Source organism: Myiozetetes cayanensis, unplaced genomic scaffold, assembly GCF_022539395.1.
Source record: "Myiozetetes cayanensis isolate MyiCay16 unplaced genomic scaffold, myiCay2020 scf21, whole genome shotgun sequence".
Taxonomy (NCBI): Eukaryota; Metazoa; Chordata; class Aves; order Passeriformes; family Tyrannidae; genus Myiozetetes; species Myiozetetes cayanensis.
Window position 1 is genome coordinate 13,278,963 of NW_026087423.1, and position 22,890 is coordinate 13,301,852.

At 42.7% G+C, this 22,890-nt stretch overlaps 1 protein-coding gene across 1 annotated transcript; it reads right to left on the bottom strand.

The window, feature by feature from the left end:
• Window positions 1–70: 70 nt before the first annotated feature.
• DGCR8 (DGCR8 microprocessor complex subunit) lies at window positions 71–19,800 on the bottom strand. Its single transcript, XM_050318014.1, has 14 exons — window positions 19,669–19,800; window positions 13,492–14,498; window positions 12,914–13,076; window positions 11,595–11,737; window positions 10,605–10,887; window positions 8,868–9,065; window positions 7,433–7,534; window positions 6,804–6,902; window positions 6,368–6,450; window positions 5,331–5,431; window positions 4,816–4,922; window positions 4,577–4,704; window positions 4,104–4,217; window positions 71–3,802 (listed from the first exon to the last, which is right to left on the bottom strand). The coding sequence occupies exons 2-14, from the start codon at window positions 14,212–14,214 to the stop codon at window positions 3,719–3,721; spliced, it is 2,328 nt and encodes a 775-aa protein (XP_050173971.1). The 5' UTR covers window positions 14,215–14,498; window positions 19,669–19,800; the 3' UTR covers window positions 71–3,718.
• Window positions 19,801–22,890: the final 3,090 nt, after the last annotated feature.

Below are 22,890 nucleotides of genomic sequence, written 5' to 3' on the forward strand. Positions count from 1 at the left end.
ACTCAAGGAATAAGAGTTCGTTTTTCTAGATATGCTTAAGCCATGGTAATACTGATCACACTGGTGCATATTTATAATATCAAACTTTATTGCTCAAAACTAATTGTCTGAAAAATACACATGTAGTACTCAAAGACCAAACACAGAGGATTACATGATTGTGCAGAAAAAAAGCAAGCAGAGGCTCAGTGAAAATGAGGCTTTATAGTTGTACCAATTTAGCACTGGCATCAAGCAACTGCACCCACCACAACTCAAAGAGCAACCATTGTTACCTGCTTGGGCAGCAAGGATGGACTGTTTTGTTTTGTTTTCCCACCTCCTCAGAATCACACTGGAATACTGTAACTGATAATTTTATTTGGTTAATAACAGCATGGCTTCTTGCACTTCACATTCCTTCCCACGGAAAGTTAGGAGGATATCACTTCCTGAACTTCACTCCAGGACCAAAGTACAGTTCAGAGAATTAATAAGATAATCATGATGCTTTTAAATACTTGGATGTTACAAATATATTTGTATAAAGCCTAACAGCATCACAGGAGAATGGAAGTTTACATACAACAGTTAAGTTTATGCATAATAGTCTTTCCAAACTTCTGAGTACCCAACTAATTCATCAGTTTTGTCTAATAAATACGTAAAAAAGCTGATGACTGGTGTTTCAGTAGGTAGCATCTGACTAGTCACTGCAAGTCACAGTAAGTTTTCTGTCAGTACCATGAAGATTCGAATGCACACTAATTGAATCCTTAAAGTCAATAAACCACACTTTTGTCAAGAAGCACAGAATATGCAAAGCAAAACCAACTAATCCCCAAAGGATGGAACAGTTCTTAAAAATACACTCCATCCCTATAAAAATACCCATCTTCCTCTGGATATAGAAGGGATAAATAACGAGTATCAGTGACAAAAGCAGCAGTTGTTTATGCATTCATACAATCAGATCTAAACCTTTACAGCCGATTACCTAGAAAACACACAAGAGTTACAAGACAAGTTTAGGATACATCTGGAATCACACTGTAAGTGTTCATGCAGAAGCTGAAGTTAATGCAATGATCTATCCTCTATCACAGCAGCTCGTGCTTATGTGCAAATGCAAGACTGTTACACTCCAAACAATAGTAAACATTAAACACAAGAACACCCACACTGACACACACAGCAGTTCCGTTGTTTGTTCCAGCAGTTATTGCGGGTTCCTGGACATCTCTCCAGTTAAAGGCTGCAGCAAGGTCTGATACCATCGCGTTGCTTTGTTTTTGTTTAGAATGCATAATATTCGTTCTAGGCTTTGGTTCACAATGAAATCTCTGGGTGTTTATTAAGGGCAATGGTCACCTTGGGAATCTGATAGTGGCAGAGTGAGGTAATACAGCAATCCTCTCAAAATTAATGAAAACAAATTGGTAAGCGAGGCATCTGTGGATATTCTGCAGGTGACCTGCAAATGCATTGACATTCTGGTTTCAGAAAAATAAAAAGATCTACACGGGTGATTTGTCTTTTACAGTGCCATCCAAGTACAGATTTTTCTGCTGAAAACATAGAAGCTGAAATAAAACCTATCTAGAAGAGTAATACATTTAGGCATAGAAGATATAAGCCCTGTCTTTAGGAAAATAAACAAAAAAAAAAATCCAATAAAAACAAAGAGACAAACAGCACTCACTGCTTGTCACTACTGCACCAATATTATATACCCTTCAAAAGATGGAGATTTATTAAAGCTATACAAAAAAAAGCAGAGGCAGTGTTTTTTTGTTTCTTTTTTTTAAGACAGGCCACTTCTTTAAATAATAAGTTTATGTATAGTCTTCAACTACCCGTATCCTGTTGTACCAGGATTACAACTCGTGGAACTAAAAAGCTAAATACAATAATAAAAAATGGGTGGATTTGTATTTGCAGAGACCTCCGAGGGTATCACTCAAACACAGAAACAGGTGGGACTCCAAGGCTCCTCCTGTTTAACCTCAAACATCATAAGCAACACGTTAGAGAACATCAGCTTGAAATATAAATTAAAATCCAAAGGAATGCAGGATGTAAAAGGAGGTCTTACAATACTGATGCCAACATTGCTCAAATCCAGTAGGCACTAAATTCAATATACTGCAGCGCTCTCTACGGAACACGGGAAATCAAAAACCCCACACCAAAAACCAAAAGAAAAACCAAACCAAAGAAGCCCTCAAGCCCCAGGGCCCTGTCCAGGGAAGCAGCAGGAGCTGCAGCAGGTGCTCGTTCACTGCCAGGAGCAGGGGAGCGAGGACAGAGCAGAGCAGCCCCTGCAGTCACTGAGAAGAGCCAACACACACCAGTTCCAGAGCAGACCCAGAGCAGGGCCACAGAAACCCCCTGCAGAACAACCCCTGCCAGTGGTGCTGTCACTGCCACTGCAGCCACAGCTCCTCCTGGGCTGCCCCTGCCAGCACTGCAGCTGACAACGCCACCTGCACATCTGTGACTTCCTCACTGGTGAGCACAGCCCCTCATGGTCTCATTCTACTCATTACTCTATGGCATAACCCAACTCTACATTCTAATTCGCAGAAGTTACACATTTTCTTTAAAAACTAAAAATGCAATTAAAAAAAAAAGTAAGAACAAAAAGCTTCTTAAAAAACCCTAAATTGCTGCAGTTATTTCAGATTTTAGGGTTGTGTTGATTCTTTTCGAAATTCATTGCTTTTATGGTGCAAATTAATTAAGACTTAATTGATCGAGTCAGATGTAATCTGACACCAAACAAATGAGAAATTGTTTTATTGCTGGGAGAAGGGAGTGGAAAGTCTTTAAACACATCATTGGCAAAGTATGTTCAGACTATCAACCATCATCAGCTGCGTTTTGGCTCCAAGCTTTGAAAACAGCCTTCCAAATTACAGTTTTTGTTTTAATCGTGTAACCAGGGCCATTCTTTCCCTGTTCAAGTGATCTGTAAACTAACACAGGCTCTTCTCATTTAAAACAAACCCCAGTCATTTTGAATATCCAACCTGTTACTCTAAACACTACCAGGTGTACTTGTTCAAGTAGTAAAAAAGTCTGCGCCCTGTGATCTCAAATAACTAAGCCTGGCAGGAGACAAGAAGCAAAACAAAAACAGCATTACTGGCCTAATCCTATGGCATTAGGAACATTGCTCATCACTTTCCTGTATTTGTCACCAAAGTGTCTTATCAGTGCATATTATTATGTGCTGAAATGCAACAAAACTTTTCACAAAAATAGTTTTAGGCATGTTCATACAAGAAGATGTACATATATTTCTTTTATATATACATATATATGAATGTGTATATATATAATATCAGCTTCAACCTGTACATAGATATTCTGAATTTCATACTTAAAATACATCCATTCCAACAACATGGATGGCTTCCCAGGAAAAAGTGCTTGATTGATTTTCTCCTGTGTGAACATGCCTGTCTCCTCTGTGCATCTGCCAAGTAAGAGACCTTTATGATCAATCCTTTAAAGGTACATATCTCAGAGGTATTAAAAAAGGAAAAAAAACTAACCAAAGAAAAAGAAACTAGGAAAAAGTAATATTGCCCTGATGATGCAAAAAGAACAATGCATAACTGAAGCAGCTTGGATTTTAAAAGTTATCTTGCATTCTGCAGCAAACAATTTTGAAATAATTGTTGAAAATCTAGTTCCTCCATTTGTGTTATTGCTCCCCACTTGCATTTTCTCCTCACACATCAACAGTGCAGAGAGGTTCACTCCCAGGCTGAGCAGATTCCACTATTGTCATCTTGGGTTTCTTCCGTGTTTCCTCCTGCAAAGACATCAAACACCCCCCCAGAGTCATAAAGAGAAGAGAATCATAAAACACCAGGCAAATTTTGAACAATTTTAGCCAAACTGTCAATGGTTGTGAAAGGCTAACTTGGGCTGATGTTAAAAATAAACTTTCTGAAGTAGGTACAATTAGGTTATAAGACAGTTTAAAAGAAGAGGAAAATCTCTCTAGAAGTAGCACCCCAGTCAGGTTTTGAGGAGCACTCTTCACCTGACCACTGGTACAGGTGAACTGTGGCACTTGTGCTGTTTGTGAATCCACAAGAACATTTACTCACTCTTTCCTGTGCCAGTTTTTTCATTTCTTCCTGTAACTTGTTCAGGATGTGCAGATTTGGCTTGTTCTTTTTGGCATACTGCTGAAGTTCTATCACACTTCTATCAGAGGTTTCCTATTCGACAGAACCACAAGCAACAACTGATCAAAATGACGTACATGAAGCAACAGCTGTACTTCCTTAAGTAATAACATCCATTTCCACAAGTTGCTTTAATGTTAAAGATGTAATAGGTTATATAATTTTGATCTGGAAGATGCCAGGTTAACACAGCGATTCCTGTCAGTGAAATCACTGCTCTTGTGTTCTGGCAATAGCAAGGTACAGGTTCCCTTCAGAACTGAGAACTGCCTTCACAGGAAGGACCAGCACGCCCAAACACACCCCCTAAAGCTTTGCTGGGGCTAAATCAACCCCCCAGGGAGATCCAAAACTCCAGTCCCAGGGCAGGTTATGCCCACAAGAGCAGTCACCTGTTTAACCAGCTTGCTGTTCTCCCTCCCGTACATCCGCAGGAGAGAGCCCCAGTTCTTCACATGTGGGTGCAGGAGCTGCAGGATTTTCTGGGAAGCCAATTGCTTCCCCACTCTCTTATTTTTGCCTGTAAAAACAGCCACAGGAGTGTGTCAGCCCTGTGTAATGAACACAAACCTTGCCCTGTGTCAGTCAGCAGGAGGAGCAGCCCCCAGGGGTCCCTCCCCGCTGTACTTACACCAGCCTCGCACCGTGTGCTTCCCGCACGTCATCACATATTCACTCTTCTGATTTTTCCCAGGAATCACTTCAAACTTGATGGATGTGTCACCCATTCCGTGGTTTCTTTAAGCACAAAGTCAAGATCACACACTAAGTAAAACTACAAACAACTCCAGTGGTTGCAGTTATCTGCCAGAGTCATTGCAATGAAATCAGTCAGTAATAAATTCCAAAACATTCATTAATGAAAAGGGTTTTTTTAGGTCAGTAACTTTGAAAAGGCAAGCCTGGATAAAGAAAAACCAAATACACGTCCCACAACTAAATTCTGATCTCAGAAGAGGCATTACCAGCAAACATGAGTTAAAAATGACTCAGCACTGCCCAGCTCAGTCCCCACCAAGCCTGCAGAGCCAGGGGGAGCAGAGTGAGCTCAGCCAGCCCAGCAATGCCAGGCACCCACCAACACTGCAGGAACAGCAGCTGTGCCCCCCAAACCTCCCCCCAAACCTCCCCGTGCTGCAGCCTTACCTTTTAAGGCACTCATGGAGAATCTGATATGGAGACAGGAGTCCAGCTTTACTGGTGAGTTCATATACCCGTGAGTCCTCAATACTGATATGGTTAAAATACTACAAAGGAAGCGAGAAGGGTCATTGTGCTTTGTGCAAATACCACCCTAAAACTGTCTTTAACCCTCATGTCTCTTTTGCAACATTCAGCAAGATCTGTTGCCCTCTGCTTAATACTTTAAAAAGGGCTTTTAAATCCGTAATGGGAGGTATTTATCAACATCATTAAAAGTGCCACACCTAATCACACAGCTACTGGCATAGCTTGTATCTTAAAACAATGGAAAAAATAGTTTGCATTTTCCTCATGACCATTTCAGTAGTGTAGGGGATACACCACAGTTTTAAATTAAAGGCACAAACAGCTCATTTTGGATATTGCACTTTTTAAAATTAAAACATTCCTTTCAGGCTGATCACGGATTTGTCCTTCACTCCTTACTGATGCTCTGTCAGAAGTACCACTGATCAATGAACTATTTCATACTTCCAGTACCTGAAAATATGGCACATATTCTCCTCTTAAAGAAGCTTTCCCTTTGATTTTCTCAAGTGTCACTGCCTGAAGCCTGAGATTTACAGGTAAGTAAAAATGTCTCAGTAGCCTGAGCACTTCCAGTTCTTCGTTGGTGTCCTAAGATGATCCCACAAAAGCAGACAGCACTTAGCTCTGCACCTTTAGAGCATCAGCCAGAGGATTCTGGAAACAAGGACAGTACAGGCAGTCTGGTATCTGGGAACATTACAGGTCTTCAGTAAATGACCTGATATAATCAATAAGGAACTAGTTCTCTGCATCACAATAAATTTTCTGATCAATTCCAATTAAAAATGGTATTTTCATTGCCACAGGTCTTGTTCTAAAACAAGAATTTCACGTTTCCCTTTGACTGAGAAAACAACCTTATGAATTTTCCACTGTATTTTTGAACTGAAGGTGCAACGTTTCTAAAAACAGACTGCAACAGTGACAGCCAGGAAGCAACAGCTCAGTACCTCAAGTTCTTGACTGTCTTTGGGCTTCTCCTCAGAGGTCTGTTTAACAAAGTCGGGAATAAGGATTTCCAGTGTAGCTCGAGCTGCAGGAAGGGATTAAACACCTTGATTAAGAGGAGCAGAGACATAAAACCTCCAAGTTCCTCCACGATTGATCACTAGAGACAGACTCTGACACTGTGTACCCCAGGAGTCTGCAGGCAGGTGAACAGAGCCAGTCCCTCCCTGGCTTTCTGCCCCAGCCCATCGCTGACCCTGGGCCTGGCAAAGGCTCTGCTCCAGCTATTTATCAATTCTGCCAAAAGGCCACGTACACATCTTAATGACTGTTAACAAAATTATTCCTACCTACTACAACAAGTATGTCATTTCCAAAGCAGAAATAAAAACAGATAAAACAAATCAGGAGTTGGTATTAAGAAAGAAAAAACGTTACCAGCTTTATTCTTGGCAAGTTTTTTGCTGCTGGCAGTTCCTGCCCCATAAGTGACTCCATCAATAATAACTGAGGCTCCAAAAGGTTCACTTGGGTTCTCTGGAAATGGAGGAGGAAAGTAAAAGAAAGCTTTTCAGAACTCTCAGTGTAAAATACACTCACCATGAACATGAAATACCACCACTATCAAGGCTTTTTTTCTTCATTTCAGCTTCAAGAGGGATAGAAATGGTTTATTCTTCATGAAGACTGAAAAATTGCTTACTTAAGTATAAGAAAGACTAACAAGAGTTTTCCATTAACAGAAACTTACCACCATATACTCAATTCTTCCAAATAAAGAACATTTTAAGAGCTCGCTGGTAATCTGCCAGAATTCAAGTATTAACAGCAAAGTTTTGTAAACCAAATTGAACACCAGAGCTACATTCTGATATTGAAAAGTCAGGTAAATTATGTAATACATACAGAGGAATAACATAATTCTGAGGGATTACAACATGTCCTCCAAAAAAAAACCAAACCAGCAAAAGTAAGAATTAAGGGAACATATATTGTACCACTTCAGGAAGCAAACCCCAACATTAATTTGATTCCAGTTCTATTTTAAGAACACTTAACAGACTTACCACATTCAAAGAAATTGTAAACAGGGCGAACCTTCAGGACTCGTTGCATATACTCATGCAGGATGCAAACTTCAGACTTCCCGTTGGGATTAATGACAAACTCTGCAGAAGAGACAAGGACAGGGGGAGAAGCTAAGTACTTCCAGTCTTTAAGGGATAATTCCTACTCCAAATAAATCAGTAAATAAATCACAAGTTCCAAGGGGTAAGTGCTTGCTCAAATGAAATGCACTGTTGTTGAATCTGGTACAGGTAATTAAGACCTCCCAGACCATTTGCATTGAAGAAGTGTTGAGGTGCAAGTGAGAAGTTTCTATCAACATCTAGAAATGCACTAATTATGAGCTAAGTCAAACATTCTGTGCTCAGTGTTTGCAGCCCCATGGCCTCTGGACCTCTACATCCAGCATTTTTGGCAGCAAACAGCAATTAAAGACCCTCTAATTTGCTCCTAAACACATCAGAAGGGAGGCACAACAATGGGCACAGACTTCAAATTCCCAAACCAGAATCATAACCCCACTCCCAGCCCTCCCCCACAAAAATCCTGTTCAGCAGCCACAGATCAGGGCACTGCTCCCTTGCCATGACTGTGCTCTTTTTATTTGAAAGATTACTTTTTGGTTGGATGGGATTTTTTCCCTGCAACAGTATCATTACCCAGAGCACAAACCCTGGCTCAGCAGGCAACAGGGGGGAGAAAGTTGATTACACAGATAAAGTGCAAGTAAGTTTTAATTAGAGTTTCATTGGGGCTCTAAACCTACACCTGAAGATAAAAATATTAAGTGAAAATTCAGCTGCACCTCCCTGTAACAGGGAATGGTCAATATGAACTCATGAGCTTTAATTCTGCTCAAGAGAAGAAACTCAGAAACATGACAATGCACAAAATAAAACCAGGATCCAAGTCACAGGTCTAATGGACATTTTAAACATCAGACTGCAGTCAGATGTGCTATTATGGATACACAAGGGAATACTCCAGCTTGTTATCAGACACGATATCCACTCCTCACACCACAGGACAACTGCACACATATTTGCATTTTTAATAGGAGGTTTTAATCTGGATCAATATGGCATTTGTAACCAGTCCCTAATTTGGGACCAACTAAAACTGGTACAGAACTGAGAAGGCAGTAGCACTGAGTGACAAGGCAGGAGGGTTTTTAGCCACAGCCAACAGTACCTAGAGCTGAGGGCAGTCACCAGTTACCAGGACTGTAACCTTCAATAAAAATCTGTTTGTTCAGAAGTTATTCTTTTAAACAGGAAGCCTATTTTGACAATATATTCCCTTTACTATGTAATATGATGGATCAAAGAACACAGAATTCCAGATGAAGGAAAAATAGACTTCTTAGAGGATTTTTTTATTTTCAGCCAAACTCAGAACTGCTGTTAGTCCGGAACTGCAGGCAGAGAAGCCAACCTTTCTTGATGGGTGCATCCTGCACAGACAGGGTGATGAGTTTCTGGTTGGCAGGCAGGATGGGCCGCTCGGACTCGGCCTGCTTGCGCTTCATCTCGCGGTTGAACTGGCGCCGCTCGGCCCACGTGCGGAACTTCTTCACCGTCACCTGCTCGAAGTCAAAGCGCTTCTCCAGGTAGCGCCGGAAATCCTCCAGGTCTGAGGGACACACACAGGTTACTCTCTCTGCTTTACTGGGCAGGCAGGCAGCTCTCTATTTCCACTGTCTGAACATGCTATAATTACACTCCTACAGCAGGGGCCAAAGGTTACGATGCCATTTTACAGTAACAGAACTAATTACACGTTTTCCTCTTACTGGGTCAAATGCAAAACGTTTGTGCAAACTGGAAAACAACATAAAAGACCATGTTCTGTCACCTGAAGATTCTACTGAGCCCTAACTAGCACAATAGCCACCACAGTCTGTAACAAACACTGGCAATTGTTCTACTTCAATATTTCCCTGTACCTGAAACAAGGCACACAGTGAGTACAGCAGTTCTGCTTTCAGCCTCAGCTGCCTGAGCCCAACTATTGCTGCCTGTTCATCAAACCCTGTGTAATGATGCTGCCTGAACTCCAGGAGTGTCTGCAGCCTCTGAGCAAAATTTGAAACATGAATTTCACACACAGAGAACCAAGGACTGCCCCCTGCTTCTCCTTTCTAGGATACTCCTGCAGATACAGTCAGCAAAAATAAAGAGCAGCATCCACAGCTGTAAACAAACAAAAGCAAGCTGCTGGCATTGTTTCCTTCCACAAGGAACTCCATATGCAAGTCATGCTTGTACTTCATCAGTCAGTATTTTTTCAGTAATACAGAAGAGATCCTATTTGAAGAGAGAGAGATGAACTTCACATAGAAAAGTGCTCACTGGTTTTAGTTTTGCTGCTAAATACTGGTGTTTTGGGTGTTTTTTTTTTAAATCTTTTGGCATGTTTTTCTGAGTGAACAGGACACATGTAGTGTCAAGGACAAGCTTCATGTTTGAACATCAAAGGCAAACAGCAGCCTATGATCCATATCAATATTCTGAGGAACATTAATTTACATGGATGGGACTCTCAGGTATGCAGATGTGGGGAGTGACACAAGAGCTTCCTCTCCAAGTTCCTCTAAGTTAGGCAGTGATTTTGGCATGACTTCTTCAGACAACTTTTTGTGAAAAGGCTATTAGAATTGTATAAATAAAATGATGAAGCATTACCCCCCTTCATATGAGTCCAATTATATTGCATGACTTATTCTGCTAGAGTTGTGAAAATAAGGAAATACAGTTTAACTGCACCACTGGTCTTAAAGAGCTGAAAACAGATACAATTCAGCCAACACAGAGGCTGCAAAGAAAAGCCCAATTAAACAAGTCACAGAAACACACCTGACAACAGCCATTCAAATGCACACATTGACTTAAAGCCTACAGGACTAAACTTCCCAAACCTTCACATTTTTGGGGTAAAACCCTTCCACATGGACTCTCAAGGTTTCAGCCAAATTCTTCACTGTATTTCTCTTCTGTTAAAATCAACATTGATTTCTGGTACTGGATCTGTTTCTCCAGATCTCAGATCATGCAGATAACCCACCACCTGATCTCAGATAAGATACCACTCAGTTGCCAAGTCTGGAATCAAGACTCCCAAATGTCATTACCCCAACTCCAGGCAAGGAAAGACCCCACTTGCCATACATACCTACAGATTCATCTTTACACACTTCAACTTTGGCCTTAACTTGTCCCAAGGCTCCTTGTGCTGCATCTCCCCCCGAGGGGTCTTTGTCATCTAAAGGCCCAGAGTCAGCAGCAGTGGAATCTGGCTCTTCTGTCTGGCAGTCCAGTTCTGAGGATTTATCGAGGTGCTTTACAGGTGATACCTCCCCATTTGGGGTTATGTCATTGTTTTGTTCCCTCTCCTCATTTTCCTTCATTTTTTTGTAATGAAAGCAAGGAATGCTACTAAGGGGAGGATCATGTTTCTGCAAATATAAAATAACACAGAAGGTATCAGTATCTCAAGGTCACCAAAAGCAAAACTCAAACCCAAGAGATGCAATCAAGATAGAAGTTACTTTTGCTCAGTCCAGGCTCTGGCTTCTCTTTGATCAGCCATCCCATTCTGCTCAGGAGCTGAACAGGGCCAGTCCTGTATCCTGACAGTGCAACCCTGATCCAAACCTTCCCAGAGTGTTGGCTGGTTCAGAGCCAGACTTTCTGCTCACTTACATGCAAACACTACCTGCTCTCAAAAAAGCCACTTAGCCTTCCTGGGGCAGAAGCCCAGGGCATTAAATGCAGCTCCTGCAGATTCCTTGGGTTCATGACTGTCACATCCTTACTTCTGTAAATGTGGACCATGAGCCACAGCTCAGACTAGTTTATAGCTACAAATAAATGATCCATATATATTGCATGGTGGAATAAAACCCACGATTTTTCAGCCACATGCTGGAAAAACAAAGGCACCAAACAAGATCACGTCATTCTCTTCAACTGCCCAAACAGAAAAACTAAGCACCTAAGAAAAATCCCATCAAATTTTCAGAAATAGAAGCGTTTACTTTTCGGGGACCTTGTTTTAACACTGCAAAAAAAGCCCACTGAAGGAGAAAAACATTCAAGTGCTTGCAGGAACACATCTCATTTTTCAGTCTCAGTAAGTATGTGAGGAATTGACAGCTCTCACCCTTATGCTTCCTGTTCCCAAGAAATAAGGTCTAGACCAGGTAACAACTCTGGATTCTCTGTGCAGATATACAGGAATGCCCGAGTTATGGAATGTCATGATCCATCCATCCGGCAAAGGCTCTGTAGGAGGGCGGCCACGACCTTGAAAGCAAAGAATGGCTTTAAACTTGCACAGGCTGCTTAAAAGAAGAATCCAGGTTTTTATTTACTGCCTTTTCTGCCTCAAAGAATAAAACTGCACTGCAACAAGATTAAAGATGTTTTGTAGAGAGAAGTTGTTTTATTAACAAGGTATACGCTTCTAACCCACACTAAATCCTGAAAAATTACAGATTCCATTATGTTCTCAGCTGAAAGGCAACAGAAGCACTAATTTTTATACAGACTGCTTTGCTCATTTCTTCAGTGGACTTTCTCTTTAGTCTTTTTTATGTATTTAAGCACCACTATATTTACTGGAAAAAGTCACACTTGCTTTAGAAACAACTGAACTTTCCATTAAAAATTTTTTCACTTGACATTTGGGAATAAATTTGCTTTGAGACACCACCAGACCTACAGATCCAAACAGCCAGCAAAGAGTTCCTTTGCAAGCCAAGGTCTCAGTCCTCTGTACACCAGAAATCAGAGACCATTCACCTTTGCTGGAAGCCTCCTGGCAATCTTGGGTTAGTACACAATTTTGGAGGGAAACACTGTTTGGTTTCCTACTTCAAAACATACTGAAGCTGCAAAGTATTCTTCTAGAGTGTGTTCAAATTCTAATGCTAATTCAGAATATTTTGAGGTAAATTCTCCTGGATTGGTTCATATTCTCAGCTCTTCTTTATCAGTAGTTTCTAACATTTACACAATGAAATCAGATGAATGTCCACTGCCTTTTCCAGTCATTCCTTGTAACCTAGGATTGCATGCATAGAGACTTCACATGGAGCAACTTCAACAGCAGGAGTTGTATAACTGAAGCAGGAAAAGGTCCACAATGACCACAGAGTCTTCAGCTGATTCACGGTATTGGAGACAAGAGCTCCAGATCATCCTTGTTCACCTCCCTGCCACTGAGGTAACATTCTTCATTATTTTTCACAAATCCACACACTAAAATGGGTTCTTACTACATAAAACAGATCAAAAGCAAAAATCAACTTCATTGTTTAGAGACATGAGAAATCCCACAGTAAGAGGCCTCCAAACAATGAAATTCTCCAACATATGAACAATTCCATAAGAACCGCTATCCCACACGCTGATACACTTTTGTTCCACAGACACAAGCCATATACAAGAACCGCAGTTATTTAATGAACATGAACTTACTCTTCAGGACAGTTTTAATTTTGGTCATCATTGGCTGCACACTTGTTTCTCCATCAGACTGGTGATCACTTTCCCCACCGTATTTCTCATTATCTAGTCTCCTTGTTTTGGGTGCTCGAAGACCCTCTTCCAGCAGAGCATCCACATCATTATCAAAGTCATCCTGAAAGAGACTTCATCAGACACTATATCCTTCTGGGTCTACCAACCTCCCTTCTCCCTTGCAAAGAGAAAGCACACATTTGTGATATACACTTCCACAGAGAAACTAGACACTTCCAATGATTCCAGTAAAAAGACTGAAAAATAAGAAAACAAGTTTTGTGAGAACTGTATTTTTCATGACAAAATGAACTGCAATTGTGTGAAAAGACTTTTAAATGCTATTTTTAAACGAAGTACAGAAGCTGCCACACAACTCAGTAGTTTAAAGAAGCTTTCAGCTGAAGCTCTGACTCTGAAAATTGTGCCTTTTTGACTCCCATACTGCACACTTCTAGAAGAGATTGTTTCTTTGTGTATTTCTTTCTAGTCACTTGGAAACCTCTTACCCACCAAAAACCTGTGGATTTGCTTACCTCATATGAGAAATTCAAGGTTTCTTCATCCACTTTATCTCTTTGAACGATTGCTTTAGATGTGAACCCTCCTCCTTCTTCATCTATTTCCATCAAATTGTCGGTAAAGTCTTCTAGCTCATCCAGAACTGCATATTCCACTCTCTTTTCCTGATCAATATCATTTTCATCATCCTTCTTGTCATCACTGTCACCCCCTATTCCTACAGCTTTACCATTGCTACCACCGAAAGGACAAACATGCAAATCCCCATTGACATTATTAACACCAAACTCTGCATCTGCCTTATAATCCTGCTCAACTCCAGTGTACAGAACTTTCCTGTCCTTGCTCTTGCAGCTCTCAGTAAAGCTAACACTAATCTTCACGTCCTTCAGCAGCTTCAGATCCGGGGTGAACTTGCGGACTGCGGGTGCGTGGCGGGCCGTCCTCGGGCTCTGCTCCCCGCTGGCGGGGTCTACGATGAGACGGCTTTTGTAGCAGGCGGATCCCTTAGTGAGCAGCTGAGTTCTGCAGAGACTGTGCGTGTCCCCAGCGGGGCTATCTGACTGTCCATCACCACCAGAGCCAACGTCCATTACCTCTGCGTCACTGGACGTTTGCAGGGGAGGTGGTGGAGGCTGTTCGCTGGGCGGCAGAGGTGGGGGACAACTGGGGTTCTCCGCATTCATCTCTCTCGCAGGTTCTTTGGGGAGGGGTGGCACACTTTCACAGGTCTCCATTTTTAAAACTACTGGCTTTTAAAAAGAACAAACCAACGCTTTAGTAAATGTTTATGTCTATCCTCCTAACATGCACGAGTCCATCAGGATGGGGTTATCGTGTTCTAGTCAATATGCAACACTGATGATTCAGTTAAGCTGACTACATTGTTCTTTTCATTAATGTAGACAGCTTTCAGAATCACTGTCTCAATTATTGGAAATCACAATGCATTCAGCTTAAATAGCTGAAGACTAAGACTGCATCTTCATTGGACAAGCAGGTCTCCTTTTCTTCTTTCAACCTACAAGAAGAAGAAGAAAAAAAAAAATTGTCACTGGGAAAAATGGCAAAAGCATCCCAGGCAGAAAGAAAGCACCTCACTCCTGCTACAATTTCAAGCAGAAGAGCGACATTTTTCCAGTGGAAAACGCAGGGTACCCAGAGCCCACTTTGAATGAGGCTGGAATTCCGTTGGGTTTGCTGCTTGAGCTGTTCACCAGCACAGGAATTTGCTAACACAGCTGCCCTGTATTACGATTAGGTGACTATTTCTGCTTGATTAGCAGGCAGGGCATTAAGCATGACAGACTAAAACCTGTGCATTTTGGGGAGGTTCTCCCCTAATTTAAAACAACCTGGCACTCAAGCCATACTTACCCACACAGCAGAAAGGATAATTAGCTCACAGTTTAAGACAGTCTGCAAAACCAAGAGGATTTTAACAACTCTGGTCTGTAAGACATGTGGCTTTTCAAAGTTTAAGTTATTAGGTATTTTTGAAACCTCACAGGAAGTTTTAACAGGAAGTCTCATACTTTACTAAAATCTCACAGAAAATTACTCTCTGGATAGTCAGATATTACACATTTGATCTTGTATTTTGTACTATTAGGGACCTATTTATTTGCTATGTCCAAGGAATTCAGGTCCAGATACATACCGCTGAAGCTCAAAATAATTTTGGAAGGTATTTAGAAGTCAGTGTTTTAGGTAATTTAAACTGGAAAAAATATTCAACTGCTCTAGAAAAAATTTACAGGGGATGGGGAGTGTGTGTTTAGGGCTTGTTTATTTTTTACATTAAGTGGGTTCTTTCTACCATGTCTATGATGCCTTCTTCAATGATACTTTTGTCATCTGTGCAGCACCACAAGCACCTGGGGAAAGGAAGCACAATTTCTTACCTGCTTATTTTGGTTTCTCCCAGTCCCTCCATGCCAGCCCAAACTAGGCTTAAATCTTCCAACCAGCCAGAAATGAAGCAGTGCCTCTGCCCAAGGCATCTGGCTCAGCCTGCCCTGTCCAAAGCATCCCCAGGGAGCAGAGAAAGCCAAGCCAAGCACTGTGGCAGGATGAGCTCCAGGTGCTTGGTGTTGCTGTGGGACAGGGCAGAGTCTGGGCTGGCATGAGGGACTGACACAGAAACCAAATGTCATTGTCTCAGGCATCTCTAGGCCAGCCCAGGAGGAACAAACCAACAGCAATATCCAAACACCAACTGGGGCAAGGCAGGAAGCTGGGAATGAGAAGTTATAATGGGATCAATTAAAACTCAACAACATACACAAGCCACCTACCTGGAAAGAGGAAGAAAGCAAAATATCCAACAGAGCAAACTCTTACATTAGTGATCTGGCAATAAAGCAAGTTCTGCTGGGGCAGCAGAGCAGTTCATATTTTGTGCTCGTTTTTTAAACATACTCAAGATCATCACACATTCAACATGCTGAGCTTGACAAGCATTGTAGAGTCACCAAGGGAAAAGGTTCCAATTTGGTAAGAGCTCTAAAGGATCCCATCTTCTCTGATACAAATGTGTTGCTTTTCAGATTGAAAAATGGCTCATTCACCAGTGAGACAAACAGTTCTATACATTCATCCTACAACATGAAAACACAGTGACCCCAGCAGCAAACAATCCCTTCTTATTTCAGCAAGTTCTCAAACATCCACCATTATACAGAACACCTCAAAAAATATAATTGTCTAATAACCTTCCTCATCTTCAGACTAAAAAAGAAAAAAAAGTGAATGACAAATGACTCAGGTTCCTCAGAGTAAATGATTAGTGACTTAATTGTTAATTATGAACAAAAGAATCAAAAAAGTCACAGCATGAGTTCACTAACTCCTGGAAATTAAATGCCTAAGTCATCTAATTTTTCCACCCTAAGAGTCTTCTAAAGACTCCTGAACAAACAAGTAATTCACACAGAAATGCAAGACTGAAATCAGCATTCTAGAATTTGAAAGAGTAATCCCTTCCCCCATGTTCAACAGCTCCTGGTCCAAACAGAGACACTAATGCTGACAAGGCATGAGCCCTGCTGGTGGATGCCCTTTCCACACCCTGATCCATGTCCTGCTCCTGCACCAAAGGGTGTTTTAACACCACCGATGTTCATCTTCACCTGCCCAGATTTGGGAGTTCACTGACACAACAACTCTGCTTTTTGCAGGAAAGATGCCTTGTTATTCTATTTCAAGCACTGTTAACAATTAAATTGCTGTTCTCTTCCCTTTCTTGTTGGCCTGGACATGATGAACAGCTGAATGATGAATGCCAAATCACTGCCAGGGACTGTCGACTACTTGGTACAGATACTGTGGCCAGGAAAAGCACTAAACCAAGGGGAGTTTAAATGAGCTTTTCCACTTCTAGCCATAAACCTGCCACATCCCCAGGATAAGATAACAGCCTGGTAGCTATACAGTTACAGTGGGCTACAATACCTTCCTACAAGCTACAAAAAGCCAGGGAGGAGCAGAGTAACACAGGTCCAATTCCCACCGACCTTCCTGCCAACTGGCACTACAATATGCCCTTTATATCAGGGGCTGGGAAAAATAACCCACAACAAAACCAGTAAGGATTTTCCCTGAGCTATCAGGTGTTTCAAAGACAGGCAGAAGGGATGAAACCTAAAAGGATGAGCTGGATAAGCTGGTAGGTTACCAACAGCCAAACAGACCTCAGATCACAAGAACACAACTGGCTGAGTATAACGAGTCAGGTTGTAACCTAAGTCAGTCTGCATAGTGCCATCCTTCATTATTTGTCCTCAACTAACATTTTATTCTCCAGGGCTCCACCAAGTTCCATCACCAGTTTCCATAAGGACTCCTTCCAAAGATATGAACACCCCTGAGAACCACACCAGACAGTCCAAAACACTGCAGGCCCTCTGGATGATCTGCGGACAATGAACGCACAGCTCATGGTCTGCAGATCCCCAACACGTGCAAATCTCACACTTCTAACTGATATTGGCAGATCATTTTAAAACACCTCACGTCACAAAGTAAATTCAGCAATACAGATAATGGGGACTCCTCAATGTAACACAGTGAACTGCACAGGTCCCAGCAAAGGCAAGCCTTGGCCTGGTCGTCTTACAGATGTCCTCTGAAGGCAGAAAAGAAAGAAAACAAACTCCTTCTTTGTTTAATAAGCTCCACAACCAGACAGGAGAGGGCTGGGAGAGAAGTACACAGAGAAAAGGGTATCTTTTTTCAAGGCAGGAAAAAACCAGGATCTTAAAATTTGTAACCAGCACCATCCAAACTCCAAGAGCCCCTTCCCTGGACAGCAGGTCAGCATCTAGAAGGGAGCTCCATAAAGAACATTTTTGTCACAGACACCTGTAGCCACAATAAGGAATAGCATTCCACAGATTCTCTCCTCAAAGCCACTTTTTAAAAAGAAACTGGATTTGGTGTCAGAAACTGCTTCCTTCACACTCCTTCCCTAAAGGAAGAGTGGCTCAGAGCAAACTCTAATTTGCTAACCACATACAAAGCCATCCTCTGGCTCCAAATGGAGCTGAGTTTATAAGGCCCTGATCACACTGATTAACCCCTGCCAAAGTAATTTCTTGCTCACAGTCACCCACCTTCTTTTTATTATACCTATTGTATCTTCTTGACACATACAGTTCCAGAAGTAAGTTAATCCTATTTATCATCTCTACTAAAAAACCCAAAGAGACTGAATTTACCTTCTTTAAAGCAGAACAGGAAATGCCAAAAGAAGAGATACTCAGTATGTTAATTACCACACACTTGTTCTCTTGTTTCTCTCCATTATCAGCTTTAGAGTAAAGAGATTCTGAAGGAAACAACCACTTTGTGTAAGTCAGTCATCAAGGAAGTTCAAGAAAATGCAGCCAGGGCCCAACAGTAGCATTATAAGTGGCAAATACAGACAAGGCTCAAGAACTTCTATAGTTCCTAACACTTCATCCCATTTCAGAACGAAAAGAACACATGATTTTCGGAGAGGCACCCTCAGAAATGAGAACACAACAGCTGCTTTTATAGCTTGACCAGGTTTTCTAGCAAGGTTTAGACAGTTTTGTTAATTGTGTAAAACAGGAAACTAATTTTAAAAAAAAGGTGAATATCGGAGTCTAGGAAGGAGGAAAAATATTCTTCCTTCCACATCACACATAAGCTTCTTACTTGTAAAGAAAAGCAACAGACACAAGGAACTGAATTCCTTTCTCTTTCTCTAAAAATGCAAAAATAACCCTGATAACCAAAAGAACTAGCAACCAACAGAATTAAAAACAGGGACCCTTAAGTTTAATTACTTAAACAGAAGAGACAACTTCTCAACTCGTAAAAGAAAAATTAAAGATCTAATTCCAAGACCTGTAACTCAGAGCCTAAAGGACTCAAGAAATGGAATGGGTTCACGCCTGGATGTTGGGTGGGCAAACAAACTTGGCAGACAAATCCGAAGGGAAAAGAAGTACAAAAGAACGAACAGTTTCTAGCCAAAAAAAAAAAAAAAAAAAAGGGGGCGGAAGAAAATGGGGAGAATTAACCTTCCATAGACTGAATGAGATAATTCACTGTTAATAGGAGAAGCACTCGAATATCCTGAGAGTTACAGACACAGCTTCTCTTCAGCGCACCACAACTAACGAGCCGTGCCTTTTCTTCCCCGCTTCCCCCGAGCAGACACAGCCGGTCCAGAGGCTGTGCCCGGGGACACCGCCCGTCCCTCCGCTCAGCCCCATCCCCGGGCAGGCCGGCACGGACCAGGCGCTCCCCTCCTTCCCCTCCTCTGCACCATCCGCAGCGCAGCCCCCGGCCGGGCAGCGGGAAACAAACACACACACACAAACAAACAAAACCACCCGCCCTAAGGAAACCCCCAGACACCCCCAACACATCGCAGCTCCGAGGGCACGACACCCCGGCCGGGGGGGGAAGCGTGGCACGGCAACACCCGCCGGGCAGGGCAGAGCAGAGCAGGGTAGGGTAGGGTAGGGTAGGGTAGGGCCTTGCCGCAGCGCTGGGGATGGGTGGGGGCTCGGGGGAGGCCCACGTGGGCTCCGCGCCCGGAGCGGGCCGGGCGGGCGGCGGGAGCGCGGCGGGCCCGCGGGCGCCGCGGCCTGTGGAGCGGAGGGGCCGGTGCCCGCGCGGGCTCGCCCCGCCCGTCGCCCCGCGGGGCCCGCACCCACCTGAGCCATCCCCGCTCCTGCGGTGCCGCCGCTCCTGTGCCGGGGCCGCGAGCGAGGCCGAGCGCGGCCGCCTCAGCACCGCCGTGCCCCGCTCGGCGCCGCCGCCATCTTTAAACGCCTGCTCCGGGCCCCTGCGCTCCCCGCGGGCGGGGCCCCGCGCGCGCCCAGCCAATGGCGGCCGCCGCCTCCGCGAGGCCCGCTGTGAATCCCCGGCAGCCATTGGCCCGCCCACATGCCCGTCAAAGCGCTCCGCCAATGGGGGCGCGGGAGGCGGCCGCCCCAGGCCGGGCCGTGGCGGGGCGGGCGGGCCCTTTGTGTGTGCCGGGGCCGCTCGTTCCCCTCAGAGAGGAGAGCCCTTCCCTCCCAGCATCGCTCCCGAGCCCGGGAGCAGCACGGCTGCAGCACTGCCGCACGCAGGGATCACCCACAACGGCTAGATCAAAGCAGGGCCGTCTGCCTCTCCACTGGGCACCAAGTTCTCAGAACGAGCCCCCGATCTGTTTGCAGGGTTTCGACAGAACTCCTAAATGATTACAGAAAATCTTACAGAATTTACGTAAAATCACTTCTAAAGTGCTAATGAACAGCTGCTGTCCTAATTTGCTCTGTTATTTTATAATTTGCTTCCCCCCTAGAAGAGCTATAGAGAGCTTTTATTCTAATTAGAGGGTTGCCTCTTTTTATCTTCACTGTTAATACTGATTTGAAATCAACATGAGATAGCAAACATTGCCATAACACAGACTGGTTTCATCACCAACAGTATAATAGCATTTAACTATGATAAATGCTTTTGTTTGCTTCCATATGTAATTTCAGGACATGAGAATATTTTTCTAATACTTCACTCATCTCATGTCTTTGAGGTCCCCAAATCCCGCTACGAAAGATAACAGTAATATTTTAATAAAAATGTTAAATTGTACTTTGCAGACCCCCACTAGGCCTTTCATCTTTTTGTCTGACTGTACCAACACATCTAATGGGAGGGTGATAATTCAGATGCAATGTCACGGTACTGTATCAACACATAATGAACAATTACCGAAATTGCTGCCCTGAAAACCTGAAAGCAGTTTCAGCTAAAAGCATTTTCTAATTTTAATTCCTCATAACAGGCTTCTGCACTCAAACCATCATTTTAGTGATTTTTAAATTACGTCTGCTTTTATTAACGTTAAAACAAACCACTTCAGAACAGGCAGTAATGAACGCCCACGGTCTGCAAAACAGCCACTTACATCACGCTTCAGCTGTCAAAGCTGGGGAGAAACCCTCGTGACGAAGTACAGAGTTTAAGTCGACACTAGCACTTGCTGTGTCAGGCCACCTCCCATTACCAACAGGTGACAGAAGATTGTCCCTCTCACAGGGTCTGTGGAAATGCAAGCACTGTGACTCGTGGGCATCCCCGTGGTGTGACTGCACAACTGAACGGCTGCACTAAGAGCACATTCTGCAGAAAACAGGGGAAATTCTTGTAGCACACAAACAGCCACGTTTCAGTTAGAACCAGAACGGGCACACACACAGATCTTTGCATAGGGCTGGGAGAATTAAAATGCCTGCAGTGCTCTGAAAGTGAAAATATAACCAGTGAGTTTTTCCACTGTGCATCTGTTCTCGGAGAACCATAATATTATGAGTTAAAGCAACATCATTAATCAGCAACAACTGATTCTTTGAGACACACACACTACAGGGAAATACACTTCTCACTTTCTATGAACAAAACAATAACAATCCATTAGCAAAACAATGTTTTCATCCAAACTAAGCTCAAATCATGGGTAATTTTTACCCACAAGGCCTATGTGACCTCTGGAGAGTTAAATCTGATATGCTGTGTCTAACAAGGGGCAAATTCACCTGAAAATTTGCATCACCTGGACTTCTGATGAAAGACTTGTCAAACATGAACATGAATCTTCCACATTTGAATTAGAAGTGTCTTCCACTTTTGAACCAGAAGTGCACATGTCCACCTGCACGGTGTGATCAGGATTTACCACAATGTCACGAAGTAAAATTATCATCAGCACAGAGAAGTTCCTAATGGCAAAGAGATTTTCACACACAAGATATCGAAAGGCTGGACAGAAACTACTGCTGCCAACACAAAATACAGAAATCAAGCCTATAAAGCAAAAACTATGAGCTTCCCAATAAAGTTCCCAGGCTGCATTCATCAGAATGAAAATTAGGTGGAGCCAGTGGCTTTTTCATATTCTTACTTCCAATGTCAGTAACTGCAGCACATACTGTGCCATTCCAACAGTGAAAGACAAGTCTTGCTCAGCCTGCATTACTTTCATTTCAGTAAAATAAGTTGCACTGCAGCTTTTTCTGGGATTTTGGCAGTGGCAAACTGGTATTTGCATGCACTGCATATCCATGGCAAACACCTCCTCCATCACCACACCGAGGGCAGCAGCTGGCTCTGTCTGGTCTGGAGGCCTCCAGAAGAACAGGCTCATAAACAGAACATCCTGTGTGTTCTCTGCTAAATTAAGAGCAGCTTCTCCTCCCCTTCCTTTCTCCAGCTTCTGATCTGGGTTTAACTTTCTCCATTTATCTTTCTAGTACAAACACACAAAAATTTAATGTGAATCAGCAGAGAAATTGCTTTTTTACCATTCACGTTGTGTATCACTTAAATGGATTGTAATTTTGGGCTCCCCTATTTAGTATAAAAGTTAACATCAATTATTACCTCTCTCCCTCATCTGTGATCGTAAGTTCAGTCCTTACGTCTTGTGTTTGAGAAGATATGGTAAATTTGAGCATGTTAATATGATACTGGTTTACTCATTCAGTTTCTAAGTTCTTGACATAGGATGCTACAGATCAATTATTTCTCTATATATTTCATATTTAACATTTCCTCACTCCGTTCACCTCAGCCCACATTTCCCAGCGTGAGTCACACCCATGCATCTTGTAATTCTCACAGCTTCTGCCTTTCCAGCTGATTACAGTACAGATTCTATTTTCACCAAGTCCAGACTATTTCCTGGATCCTCAGAAGTTATCAACAAGACTTCTCTGCAGAAAATGAATCAGATGAAGAACATCAGCAATGCTCAATTACATGAATCTGAATGATATAAAACTAATTCCTAGTAGCTAATATTCCATATAAGTAGGGGTGCTTGCTAAGCCATGAATGTGCATTAAGTTCTACAGGCTAAATTTGAAATGTAAGATGCTTTAATTATTGCC